Genomic DNA, 14,845 nt, shown 5'->3' with positions numbered 1-14,845 from the left:
GACATAGGGTGGGATTAATTTAAATCTGTAAAGCCTTTTTCATTTTGTCTGTAGACCATGACTAAGGGGGGCAAAACCCTCTGTCCATTCAAATATTTCGCTTAGTGGGGTATCTGATTTGAGGCTTATCCCCTTCTATCTTTACCTTTTATATCTAAGCTAACCTTGGTCTCTCCATATCTTCTCCATGTCATCTCTGCAAGAGCTAAACCTAAATCACCTTTATCTCTAGCAAATTAACTAACTTGGAAAGAGTTTGGATTTTTTTCCTTTTTTTTTTTTTTTGTTCATTTGGAAATGTAATTCACTTGGGAATCTGAGTTCTAACCCTTAAATGCACTTTCATATTTTCCAACAGATTCCTCTGAGGTGTATGTTTCCCAAGTCATGCAACAAGTTTTCTTTGAGATAAATGAAGATGGCAGTGAAGCTGCAACATCAGCTGGTAGGACCAATAATGTCACAGCAAGCCAGTAGAAAGGACTGGGGGGATGAGTATGAGGATGCTGGCACTTTGTGGTCCTCTGGTCTCCTTTTCTTCTCCTGCTGTCCAGCACACTATAGGAAGGGAAAAATGGCTATATAAGCTATTTATGCATCTGTGCAGCCAAAGTTTAAGGCAAAAGAAAATGGAAGGGACTTGATTAGGAGTTGAGACTCATCGACTGATATCTCCTTATTTGTAAATTGGATTACCTGCCCATTAGCAGGTAGGACCCATGGAGAACACTTTAGGCTCAAACCTAGAATCATGATTGCTCAGGAATGTTCACTGTTAAGCAATTGTATTAATTTCATTCTTCCTTTGCACTCAGTCCCTGCTTTTCTAATTTGATTCTTATCGTTATCTCTATGGCAGTGGCTCTCAAACTTAGCTGCACATTAGAGTCAGCTGAAAAGATTTTGAAAATTCTGTGCCCAGCCCACACCCCAAAATAACTAAATCTGTATCTCTGGAGATGAGATCTAGGCTTCAGTATTTTCTTACCTTCCCCTAAATGATACAATGTGCATTCAAGGTTGAGAACCGCTGCTCTCCAGTGCCTTGCAGCCTATCCTTGCAACTGCCAAGTGTAATGCATAGACTAGCAGCATAAGCATCACTTGGGAACTTGTTAGAAATGCAGAACTTCAGGCCCAACTCCAGACCTACTAATCCAGCATCTGCATTTTCCAAGGTCTCTTGGTGACATGTGAGCACATCACAGTTTGAGAACCACTCTTCTATGATATGTTTCCTTGAACAAATGGCATCTTGAATAGTATCTGTGATGCATAAAAGTAATACTCAAAAAATAATTGGAAAAAAGCCTTAAATTCAGTTAGAAATGAAAAGGCATTAAATCTATTTTAATTCCTCAGACCATTTGGATTTTAACCAGTATGTAAAAGATATGCATCCTTTAAATAGTCATATTGATAAATTCATATCCACATTAATTTCTTGATTAATTTATAATGCTATGTAATGCCAATGGATTTTGACATCTGGGTAGAACACACTGGACTCCCCTACCATTTTGTCATCTCTTGAAAGACTTTGCATTAGTCTGCTCAAGGAACTTAGATTGCAGGGGATGGGCTTTTACAATCCTTGGATAAATCAAAGGTGGCTTTGGGATGAAGTTGCTAGTTCACGTAGACAGATTTTCCACTTGCTTTTACGTAGAATTGGAAGAGTCCTCATAGATCATTGTCTGATCCTCTCATTACGTCAGTGAAGAAACAGGCCCGCATGTGAACTGGTTTGCCTAAGGTCACGCTAATAATCGACAGTAGGGTTTGGACTGCAATCAGGTTCCCTGGCTTCAAGTTTAGAGCTCTTTCTGCTATTGCCTGCTGCCTCTCGTTTTAGGTGTAGAATTCTTTAAGAGGATGTAGGAATCTTTAAGGGATCAGCAGTGACCCTGATGTATCATACAGTTCCCTGTGAAGGTATCTCCCTTCTTGTCTTCCATACCAAGAGAAGGAACCTGTGTCATAGAAGATGAAAGTCGGCACTGTTATGAGTCTGCATAAGAAAATCTTACTAAATAATTCTTATATACCATTAATTTCCCCCATATATTTACCTTCCCACAATTTACCATCCCTAGACGCTCAAACCCCTTTTCCTTTGTCTAGTCACTTCTCCACAATTTACCACTTTTTGTTAAAATGACATAACCAGTTCTTTGGGTATTCACTTCTTTTCTGTGAAGCTTCTGTGTGGATACAAAATAATATCATTTCTTCTGTTAATCTATCTTTCGTCAGTTTAATTTGCATACCCCAGTCACAAACAAAAAGTGTAGAGGAATAGTTTTATCCTTCTCTACAATTGGTTTTCAATTCTGATCATATGTTGTGTTTTAAAAACTATTTTCATGGGTCTGAAAAAAATTATACAAAATTATTACATTATTGGTAAAAAAAATCTGAATTGAGTGTATAAATATTTAAATTAGAAAGAAAAAAATGCAGCCATTTAAATTTATCTACTGTGAAATATTGACAAATGCCACAATGGAGGAACATGATAGAAATTATTATAGTAAGTAATTGTTAAGGCAGCAGACCTCTCCTTCTAATATCATGATAAAAATCCCACATACATCCACAGCACAAATCCTAAAAGCTCTGAGCTCACAGAGTAATTTTGGAAAAAGTTAAAAAAAAATAAATTTGAACTCAGATGTGATTATTGCAAGCCTGGAGAATAGAAATGAAGTACAAACATACCTGGATAGGAATTAGGAGTTGAAACATTATAAAATAAAATCATACAATGTAAATAAAAAGTGAGCAGAAAGTTACTGCTTAAAAGATGTAAAAAGTGAGCGGAAAGTTACTGCTTAAAAGATGAAATTTTCAACTGTTTTCACTAAATTGAATCTAGTATCTGGCTTTCTTCTTCATTGAGCATAAATGTGAAGTTAGAATTATTCCATGAATAATCCAATATACATTCTTCTGCTCTTTGATTTTTAAATTTATTCCAAATTTCTCTGTGTGTAGAAAGTGGTTACTTTTCCATATGTTAACTCCTCAAACAAAATGGCCTTTCCTGTCTACAAAAAATGGTAAGGATATTATGCATATATTTTCTTTAATGATCTTTTAATGTGAACATCTGAATAACTGTTGTCTCTATTTCATAGGCATACAGGTCCCTGCGATCATGAGTCTGCCTCGAAACCAATTTATAGCAAACCATCCATTTCTGTTTATTATGAAGAATAACCCGACAGGTACCTTTTTGAGACTTCCCTGGGGACCTGCTTAAGTTAAATAAACCTAGTCCTAGATGCTAATCGCAGTCTATACATCTGAAATCATTTGTTCTTTCAGTTTATTGCATTTATTTTAATTTTATTCAGAACTTTTTTAATGTCTATTTCTTGAGTGCTTGTTTGTTTTTTTTTTCACCAGGCGTTGTGTTTTAAGAGATGACAGTGACCTAAAATAGAGCGGTAGTAGTAATAGCTGCCAAGATGGTTGGTTATTAGACATGCTGGTGATTTTAAATACCAACCTCTATAACTAACACCATTCCAGTAAGTTAGATATTTGACAAATAAAGACATAGAAACTCAGAGAGAGAGAGGTTGTGTAGTTTGTCTAAGGTCTTACAACTGAAAAGTGGCAGAGTGAGAATAAGACCTTTTGTCTCAGTAGTCAACTTTCTTTCAATGATGCCACAATGGGAGCGGAAATTGGAAGTTGCACAGTTGTGAAAGGTTTCACAGGTAGGTTCCAGAAGAATAAGTGACTAGCTATAGGCTCTGAGTGGGAGGGAGGGGTCAAACACTATTCCAATTCTCTAATTTGGGCAATTGTAGACGATAACGTAGTTAGGTACAAAAGGTAGGGGTACAAAAGGGGGAGGTGGTAGTCAATTGGACTGGCATTAGACACAATGGCAATGTAAATGCAGATCGTCTGGGTAGATGTTTTTGCATCTTCTCTTATGAAAGAGGGCAGAAATGTGGACACAGTGAGGAAACTTTCTTGAGGACTCCTCAGGAGTCATAATCCCATGTGAGGGCTATAAAACACGGGAAAAGAGATAATATCTTATTCATTTCTGTATCCAGCTCAGTATTTGGCAAAGTGCTTTGCACTTAATATGTGTCCCTAGAAACTGAAGTTTTGGACTTGGGGTTCAAGTTCCAGCTTAATGAACTAACAGTTGTAAGACAAGTCACTTACACTTTCTAAGCCTTATTTTCCCCATTTGAACATATGAATACTTATAGAGTTCAATAAAAGAATATATGAAGCCTGTGACACTGCCTGGCACATAGTGTTCATTATGAATACATCAAAAAATGTGAATGAGTGAATGACTGAATAAATGAAGGAAAGAAGAAAAATGGAAAAGTTTCTCTATATAAATTGGTTTACATGGAGAAGAGACATAGTTAATTTCAGAATCTGAATCTGTTAGATTAACTAGCAATACTGATATTATTGGCCCCCTAAGGGATATATCAGTCTCTTTTTTAAGTTCCATGAAACTAATGCTGAATGACCCTTCTGAAAGTTTTATCTTGGAAACAATGGAACAGTTTCAGGTTTGCTGAGATTGTATTAACACAACTTCAATTCTAGCAGTGGTTGTGTCGGTGTTAAGAGATATTCTGAGTACGTCATTTGATCTATACATCTTTAACCTTAGTTATCGATAACTCTAATTTCTTGCCATTAGTGTGTAATTATTGAGTATGGAGAACAGAAAGAAATGAAGTTCATTGGGCATCAATGCACAAGGAAATAATGGCGTTTAGAATAATGATGTTTCACTTTTTATTTTCCAAGTTGATGACTAAGGACATGTAATAGCTATCAGTTAAACAGAAGTGAAAATTCAAAACCCAAAATAATTCACTTATTTATTTATTTATGATGATGCTTAACTCTCAGACCCTTAATGACAAGTTCCACTGTTTTATGATCTTTATTGTAATGAGACTTTCTAAACTAGGGTTACTCCCTTAAAGTGTTGTTTAAAATGAATGGCCACTCGTTCACTGGAGGTTGTAAATTGTTGCTATATAAAATGTAGCATGGGCTATTATCTTAAGAGAGTACACATTCAGTGATTTATTTATTTTTCCTTTCACAAATGAACTGAAGAAATCATTGAGATTAACGAAGCTGGTGATTTCGCATGGTGTAGTAAACTACTAAATGCCTTAATGATTTGTATAAAATATATTCATCTGCCAATTCCTGAAGTATGAGGATGAATGATTTTAGATTTAGTACAACCAAATTTTACCTAGATTTTATATTTTCTTTCAGTCAAACAATCCTCTTAGGCAAAATCCACACATTACTTGTATTTTCCTATCAGTATTTGACTTCATATTATATATATTTCAGTATATTCATCCAAACCACTTACCAAGCCAAACTTCTAGGGAGGTGAAGAACAGTTTTTCTTCTTTTAGGCTGAGAATATAGGCCAGTGTTAGAAACTTTCAGAAGAAAATTGTCAAAGATGCTACATGAATTGTGCCATTTCTCAGAAAGTCGTGAATCATGGTTTTGAAACTGACAGTACACAATACATAATTAAAAAAATATTGTGTTTAGAACTCTTTCAGGTCGTGGATTGAAGGGAGAAGCAGACTTCAGGGGTATTCACTATGAAATCTTTTTTTCTAGGTCATTAGCTTTGGTTATGCTATTGTATTTTTACATTATGAAGTAAAAACTGCTCCCATCTGAAGTAGATGTTTTATAATTATATTGATTAAATATGAGGAACACCTTTTTAAGAAGTGGGCATGAAAAGAAAAGTGGAAACAACAATGATTTCTGCTTCGGCCTGCCTCTAAATCCACTGCGACCACGTCAAAGACAATTTCACTAATGTGTCCATTTTAGTAGTGAGTAGATTGGTGATTGCATGAAGATTCTATTCAAAATCTAGTTTTCCTTGGTCAAAAAAGCAGGTTGAAAAGGCTGGGACAAATGGCTTCTATGTAATGTCCTACACTTCTGAGTGTTTAAAATTTTAAACTATTGTCTTTATGAGGTTAATTTCTATGAAAGTTACTTTAAAAATTCCCCAAACAAGCAATTCTGGTAAGCATTTTAATGCCATAGAATTATAAAGATAGAAGAGTTACTGGTGGTTCCTATTGTAACTGAATGTAGTATATATACATCCTGGGGAAGTTATTTAGGTATCCCTATCTATCTGAAAAATAGACTATTTGTTTTCTTGTGTTTTGGGAATCATTTTGATTTTTTTGAGGCAAAATATTATTAATTATAATCACAAAAAGAAGAAAATAATCTGCTAGAGATTATGTCTATTTCCATGTTACTTAGCTCTTTTTAAGACTGTGTCTGTCTTTGGACTGAACAGTAAAGAATTAATGAAAAAAATCTCTTCCTTTTTACTTCATTTCTGCCATTGTTATTTCAAATGCATGCAAGTATAACGTTCATTAGCTTTAAAATTCTGTAAGATTTTATTTCGTCACTTTTGAAATGAACCGTTATTACATATGACTTTAAGGGACATAACTCAAGGCGACACTTGACATTGAGCTGTTCAGGACACTTCCCTTACCCTGGTTGAGAAGAAAGGTGAATGGATTTTGACACATCATTTATTTCTGTTTTGTCCTCTACTTAGTTCCTTTTCACTTGCAAACACAGAATGGCTGGAAACAGGTGTTTACATTTATGCTGTATAGTATATCACCTTGGTAAGGATTTGAAAGCACTAGAGATGTGAAAATATTGTCTTTAGCAGTAAGCTTTGATTCAGAGCTGAAGGAGGAGATCTGAGAAGCTGCACTTTTAACCCCAAGGGTTTATATCACATGCATAAAGAGATGACTGCTAATGCCTTACAGTTAAAATGCTTCCCTGCTCATCACCATTTTATTATTCTATGTTTGCCTGACTGAGTCTCTATATTTAGAAGAACACCTCTCTGTCACTTTATTTTTACTTTCCTTTATGAAAAACAGGACTAATGCATTTTCCACGACAAGCTGTTGTGGGTGTTAATTTACTTCATAAATTATCAGAAAATGATTAATAATTATATAATTATCTATTTTAGACAAAGGAGTGGGTTTTGCTATTAGACATTGCCTATTTACCTTATAGAGAAAAAAGACTAAATGATTTGTTAAAATATTTAGAAAAATTAATTATTATCTTTTTTTCTTCAGCAATTCCTAAAGTTTTTTTTTCTTTTCCTAGATTCAATTTTGTTTATGGGAAGGGTGACAAATCCTGACACCCAAAAGATGAAGGGAAGAGATTTAGATTCACTGTGAATGAAAAGCACAGCTTCAGAATATAAGGTGATTCCTGGAAAATAGTTGATTGGCAAAATATCAAATATTTTCTGTATCTCTTTTTCTGTTTTAAACTGTGCCTGTATTAATCTGTATTTATGAATAAATGAAATTATGCATTAAATATTTTTGTTCTTTCTGTATTTTTATAGAGTATACATGAATCAAAAGCAGTGAACTTAACATAAAATATTAATATTACTATGTTAGAACAATCCATCTAGGATATCTTAGATATCAAACTCCTGTCTTGAATATCAAAATCTCTATATTTTTAAAAGACTGGACCATCCTACTCCCAAGCACAGCAGCATCATCCGGACCATGGGGAAGTAAGATGAAAAGAGAGAGTGGGTGTGCTGTGTGCCTCTCTGGGGCGCTACTTGAGATACAAAGATCCAGTACACATGACAGTAGATGAACTTTGAGCATTCAGTTAATCTTAACTTGGTACTCCATGTGTTATGTTTAATAGCTGCCTTGTTTCAATACCTTTGGGGACATATCAGTTTTTTCTTCTGATTTATGCTTTAAACATGTAAAAAAGTAGAAACGATGAGAACTTCTATAAAGCTGTCCTATACATGAAAGTGGCAGCTAAATTAGCTTGTTTCAGGAGGCTGACCTGCCATGATTTTATAACACTGAGCTAATGGAAGTGTTACAGCCAAAATTGCAATCTACAAATATTAAATGCAAGACACTTCCTCTGATGTCAGATGTAAATATCCCAAATAATAATGCATTCCAATGACTTTATATAACATGTTTTACAGTTTTTCCATTTTTATGTTAGTCATGTAAAGTGTCTTTTGTATTGGCAATTCTCTGAGGGGAGTTTAATGATAATGGCTACCTATTGTTGAGCCCTAATTTTGTGTCAGGCACTGAAGTAAGCAGTTTTTGGACATTGTGTTAAATGCACGAAAGATCCTATGAGATACTATTACCCATCTTCCTGATGAAGAAACTGAAGCTCAAAGACATTATATAAATTAGTCAAGGACATATAACAAATAAATACAGTGGTCTTTATTGTATTTCAAAGTTTGAACTCAGGACTATCTGAACTAGGAGACTGTGACCATAATCACTGAGTTACAATCCCTCCTACGAACGTCCTTTAAAGTAGTACAGGTCTTCCTCTGAAACTTTGTGCTGTATAGTCTCCAACTTCTAGGTGTCCATCTATAGCAAAACCTAGAGCAATACTCAAGACATTATGAAGTCAACTTTAGAACTAATTGTAATGACTTAAAACCATTACATAATTGAAAAAAATGTTAGTTTTCCTAGACTGTCAACTCAAGCTTACTTAGATATAACACAGATATAAATGCTAATATGTATGTTAATTATACATCACAAGTTTGTTCCTCACCATGGAACTCGTTTAAAAATATGCTTCCTTGGACTTCCTAGGTGGTGCAGTGGTTAAGAATCCACCTGCCAATGCAGGGGACACGGGTTTGAGCCCTGCTCTGGGAAGATTCCACAAGCCACGGAGCAACTAAGCCCGTACGCCACAACTACTGAGCCTGTGCTCTAGAGCCCGTGAGCGACAACTGTTGAGCCCACGTGCAGCAATTATTGAAGCCCATGTGCCTAGAGCCCGTGCTCCACAACAAGAGAAGCCACTGCAATGAGGAGCCTGCGCACCACAGTGAAGAGCAGTCCCCGCTCGCAGCAACTAGAGAAAGCCTGTGTGCAGCAACGAAGACCCAACGCAGCCAATAAATAAATTAAAAAAATTAATTAATTTAAAAAATAAAAAAATAAAAATATGCTTCCTTGATTTAAGGAAAAGAGCACACTCCATGATACACTGTTAACAGGACAGTAGTTTCATTCAGTTGTGTCCAAATTCCTGTTTTCCCTGGATGGCATAAGTTCTTAACGATCCTCTTCTGTGTGTTACCTGTTAATCTGCTCTGGAGAGTCATTCATTCTATCCACAAATATTTACTGAGCTCCCACTGCTTTCCAGGCACTGTTCTAGGCAACAGGGAGAGACCAGTGAATAAAGCTGACAAGTTCTCTGCCCTCATCAAGCTGACAATTTACTGGTGGCAGAAAGACAGTGAATCAATGAAGAAATAAAACAGGGTAAGGAAAGAAGTGTTTTATAAAATGAGATAATGTAATAAGATGACTGCCCAGGTTTCACTTTAAATTCGTGTGTTCGTAATATGTTCCTAATACATACGCTTTTTTGCTAAGTCTGCCTCAGTTTCCCTACTGTGGAGCCCAACTTTGCATTGTTGCTGTTTTCTCCTCTGATTTCATGCACTACATCTGGTAGGTATTTTTGCCTTACAAGAGAAGATAGTCTAAGCTGCTTGCAGAAGAGAGAGTAGCCTTCTGGTGTGGATTCAAGCTGAAAATCTCCCCTTCCTGCATTCTAGACTCATAGTTGCTAGAGCATTTCTAAGATTAAAACCTTAATTTTCACCTTCATTGCAATTAACTCAGTAGTTATTATAGTTCCATATTACAAAGTTTAGAAGGGTCTGGAGTATATATAATTTATAATATATATGTGTATTTATTTATTTACGAAACAAAATAAATATGAAATAGTTTTCTCTGCCAAGCTATATGAAAATTTTAATTCACAACAGTACATAATCTCTGTGGGATAAAAATATTGTCAAATTAATAGCCCTCATTAAAGTTTAATACATCATATATATAACATATATATGTTTTAAACTTTTAAACTTTTAAAAATATATATATATATATTTCTTCTTCAAGGCAAAATGGCCATCAAAGTAGTAATAAATTTTTTGGAAACTATGGAATTAGGTTTCATTGACTTCACATAGCATATTTATATATTTATTATAATTCATAGCATATTTTAGAGGAAGAAGTCTGCCACATTAGGAAGTGGAACCTGGGAGGTCAAAGGTCTGAGATAATAAACGATTTCAATTTTGAGGGTGACGTTTATAGAATTCTCCTGAATTGGTGAATAAAAACATGGAAACCTTGAAAGATACAGAGAAAACTTTAGGCAAATTTTATTAGAAGCTAGTGCTTCAGACCTCTAGAAATAAGATATTTTCTCATAGGAAGGCCTCAGACACACCCTTTGAGGGATGAGTCCACCTGAGCTGTGGATCCCGAGACTGGAAAAGTGGATGGAAAAGTGGACCTACTGGAATGTTTGCTTGTAGGAGCACTTTTTCCTCCTGACATTCTTTTTTTTTCTTTCTCCTGTGTAATCATCTCTACATTTGAAGCTGAAAATTCAAGAGGTCAAAAATCGAGTTTTTCTCTTTGATGCCTCAAGTGACCACCTTGATTATATATAACATAAAGGAAATGAAAAATGATATATTTTTCACTGTTTAACATTATATTTTTGGTGTGTCACCTCAGTTCCCTGGGACTTCGATGTCCTCACCTGTACAGTGAAAGGTTGGACAAACCCTATTTTTAAAGTCATTATTCCAAAATCTTATGTTTGTAAGTCTTGAAGCTTCTCCACAAAGATATATTTGGAATAATATCTTTTGAGTCCTTATTGTCTATAAGCAGTGTTTTTTCATAAAGCAAAACAAAAATCCAGGATGCACCTCTCAGTAGAATTTTGGTCCATGACATTATCTTTAATTATTTAAAGTTGTTTCTTTTTTAAAAAATATTTTATTGGAGTATAGTTGATTTACAATGTTGTATTAGTTACAGCAAAGCGATTCAATTATACATATACATATATCCACTCTTTTTCAGATTCTTTTCTCATATAAGTTATAAAAAAGGATACAGTTGTTTCTTCATAGGTTTGAGATTTAACTTTTAAAAATAAAATGAACATAAAACAATTTTATCATTGTGGCAGAGAAACCTATCTAGTGAAAACTTTTGAGTGTCTTTGTTTTAAAATTTTAAAATTTTTAAAAATTTTTAAAGTTTAAAAATTTTTTATTTTTGGCTGTGTCAGGTCTTAGTTGTGGCACACAGGATCTTTTGTTGTGGCATGTGGGCTTCCCTCCAGTTGTGGCATGCGGGTTTTCTCTCACTGGTTGTGGTGCGCAAGTTTCAGGGCGCATGGCTCTGTAGTTTGTGGCCTGTGTGCTGGCTCTCTAGTTGAGGTGCATAAGCTCAGTAGTTGTGGTGTGCGGGCTTAGTTGCACCTTAGCATGTGGGATCTTAGTTCCCTGACCAGGGATCGGACCCTCATCCCCAGCATTACAAGACGGATTCTTTACCGCTGGACCACCAGGGAAGTCCCTTGAGCATGGTTTTGAGGTGCAGAGATGTTGCTGGGCAGTGGCAGCCCAACTGAGGACGTCATTTCATCTACCATTGCATTTGTCTAAGTGGAGCCTCATAATTGGTTCTGCTTAGTGGAATTTGAGTGGAGGTAAGTGTGTCGCTTATGAGCCCAAATGATTAAGAAAGAAATATCCCTCTCTAACTGCTCTCTTCTCCTGTACCAGCTAGATGCCAATGCTCAAGGCTACCCTGGAAGCCCTGTTTAGAAGATGACAGAGCCTCTGTTAGTCTAGGTTCCTCTGTCACATGTGTCACACATCCCCTCTGCTGCCAGGGCCAAAGTCAACCAGGAACCTACCGGCCTGGGACTGATGTGAGCAAGAGTTACATTTTCATTGGAATTTAAGAGATTGTTAGTGACAACAGTGAGTGTTGATTTAATACCTTTAATGGGGTGCCTCTTTATAGTATAGAAAGTACGTGGTGTAATGTGAAGTTGGACAGCAAAGACAACAACAGCAACAATAAGAACACAGACATAGCAGGCTGAAAGAAGCAGAGTTCATTAAGCTATGTAACTATTTGGTAAACTGTTGCCTATGATAACCTGGAAAGTAGACCATGCGTGTACAGACCCAGTATCTAGACAGAGACTACATTTCAGGTCTCTCTTGAACTTGAACTTGGTAGACTACTTGACCTGTCCTCACCAGGTGGAATAAGAGCAGAAATGTTATATGTTCTTTCTAGCCACAGTGGTTAGGAAGCAAGTTTGCCTCCTTTTCTTTCTCTTTTGTCCACTCTGTTGGCTGCATATCAACATTAAGGGTGACAATGCAAACCTTACAGGCATCTGGAAGATGGCAAACTCCATCAGCTTGGGTCCCTGAATGATTGCGTGGATCATAACCATTCTTTTCTCTGCCCACCACACTTGACCAGGGATTCCCATGCTGGACTCTACTAGGAACAAGAAATATGCCATGTGATGTTAAGCGATAGGAACTAGGTACCTAGTGCTCACCAAAATAGTACATTTATACATGTTTTCCGTGTATTAGCCTGTAGTGTATGTTTTCTCATCCTGGTGCTTGACAGCTGGTAAGACAAAATTCTGGAATGCTATTTCATTTTGCCTAATTCTGTGAGAGAAGTCCAAGAATAATCCAGTGCATTTTCCCATGCAAATTGCTCAGCTCCATGGTAAAAATGTATCTTCACCAAAAGAGAGGGAAGGGTATAGAACGCATAAAGCTCACTAGTGGGGTGCTTTGCTGGCTGCCACACAGCTCTCTTGATTGAGACTTTTTCTGTAATATAAAAGCAACCTTTACCTCTTAGTTGCTCTGCGTGTGTGTGTGTGTGTGTGTGTGTGTGTGTGGTGGAGGTAGGGGGTGGGCATTGAGGGTATCTTTAAAGATTTGTCCTGAAAAGATTTTTGACTAATATAAAAAATTATGCCTACTTGCAAGGGATGCAGATGTGTCCTCGCTAATAATACTTAAAAGCATGTGCTCAGTGCTTCACAGGAAATGACAGGAAAAAAAGCTGGTCTTAGAAGTTCTCAACAGGCATTTTTGGAGATGAAAACAGATTTTCTTTTGGATTCTATATACATATTAGATTTGAATTCTTTGGTTTGTTGTGGCTTGTATCACATTATTCATATTCTTTGTATCCATGAAAATATACAGAGAAAAATTTCTGGCAATTGAGTTTCATGATAGCTTATATTTACAGAGATCTTACTATCACTGCGTAATGTATATACACTATCTTAAATAATCTGCACATTTCTATCCCATCCTTTGTAAAATGAGAAAATTGACACCAAAATATTAAGACAATTTGCTCAAGGGTATGTGTGGAATAGAAATAGTATGATTGGTATTTGCACTGTGGTTCTCTGACTCCAGACCTCACCGCTTAATCACTAAGCCGGTAGTTCTCACACTTTGGTGTGCATCAGGATTACCTAGGAGGCTTGTCAAAGCACAGATTGCTGGTCCCCACCTGAGAATTCCTGATTTGGTAGGTCTGAATTGGGTCCTAAGTATTTACATTTCTAACAAGTTTCCAGATGGTGCTGATGTTGCTGGTCTAGGAACCATACTTTGAGAACCACTGAAATAAGATACACTGCTTCTCTTCCATGATCATTTTGTTTTGTTTTGTGTTTGTTTTTTGCTATACTTAGAATGATCTGATAATCAGTATGATTGGAAAGAAGCCACCAGAGCGCACGATTCAATGAAGGAAGAGGCCAATGAGAAAAGATTACATTAAAATCCAAATGAAAGGAGATAAATAAATTACAAAGGTGATGACACTTCATTGCACAAAGAATAAAAGCAAGACTGCAGCCAATATTCAAAGCCTTACATAATTTAATCCCAGACTTCTAGACTACGCTTCACTCATCTGTGGTTGGTCATCCAGCATCCCTCCCATCTCACACCTTGAGAGGTGTCTACTAAAGCTGCTTCCTTTGCTTGGAAATGCTTTTCTCTCCTTTCCTGCAAAATTGGTGTGTCAAAGCTCTACTTGTGCTTCAAGACTTAGTCCAAATATTTCCTTTCCTGAGAAAGCCATCCAAGTCTCTCTCCATTTCTACTTCTTCCCACCCACATTCTCCCCTGTATCATAAGAGTTATTTGAGTTGCTCATATAACAATGAGCCCAGGAAGAGTTTTGTGTTTTTTAATTGCACCATAATAAAGTCTTATTCATATTTGTTTCCCATAGGACCTAGGACTCTGCTGCATCCTGACAGTTGCTCAGTGAGGGGTCATCAAATCGAAGTTATTGAAGACTTTGTTAGAGTCACTGATTAGGGTATATGTTTGCCTTATCAGACTGTATGAGAGCCCCGACACTGTAGATCATTGTGTAAGGTAGAATGTGTTTCAACCATGAATAACAATGACTCAAATAATAGTGACTTAAAATGAAAGAAATTTACTTCTCTTTCAGGTAAAAGCAGACTGGAGGTTGTCATTTCATGGCTGCTATAGAAGTCCCATGACTCTAAGAGACTCAATCTCTCTCAGCATCTCCTTCCCTGTGGTGTTGTATCTTATCAACTCAGGGTGCTACAACAAAATACCATAGACTGGGTAGGTTAAACACAGGTGTTTAATTCTCACAGCTCTTGAGGCTGAGAAATCCACAATTAAAGTGTTCCCTTTAGGTAATGTGGCTCTGTTCCCTACCTGCTCTTCAGCAATTTGATTACAGTGTGCTGTGATGTTATCTTTATTGCATTTATTCTGCTTGGGGTTGTTGTCCTTATTGGATTCATGGATGGA

General features: G+C 36.3%; 1 protein-coding gene across 1 annotated transcript in view; it reads left to right on the top strand.

Moving 5' to 3' along the window:
- SERPINI2 (serpin family I member 2) overlaps positions 1-7,289 on the top strand; it is a 33,543-nt gene extending 26,254 nt beyond the window's left edge. The window contains exons 7-9 of the mRNA XM_057740039.1: positions 359-445; positions 3,141-3,230; positions 7,213-7,289. Coding sequence (XP_057596022.1) covers positions 359-445; positions 3,141-3,230; positions 7,213-7,289 — 254 coding nt within the window. The remainder of the gene's footprint in view (positions 1-358; positions 446-3,140; positions 3,231-7,212) is intronic.
- The last annotated feature ends 7,556 nt before the right edge of the window (positions 7,290-14,845 follow it).

This window comes from Hippopotamus amphibius, chromosome 6 (genome assembly GCF_030028045.1).
Source record: "Hippopotamus amphibius kiboko isolate mHipAmp2 chromosome 6, mHipAmp2.hap2, whole genome shotgun sequence".
Lineage (NCBI taxonomy): Eukaryota > Metazoa > Chordata > Mammalia > Artiodactyla > Hippopotamidae > Hippopotamus > Hippopotamus amphibius.
This window is presented reverse-complemented; position numbering and strand designations above follow the sequence as displayed.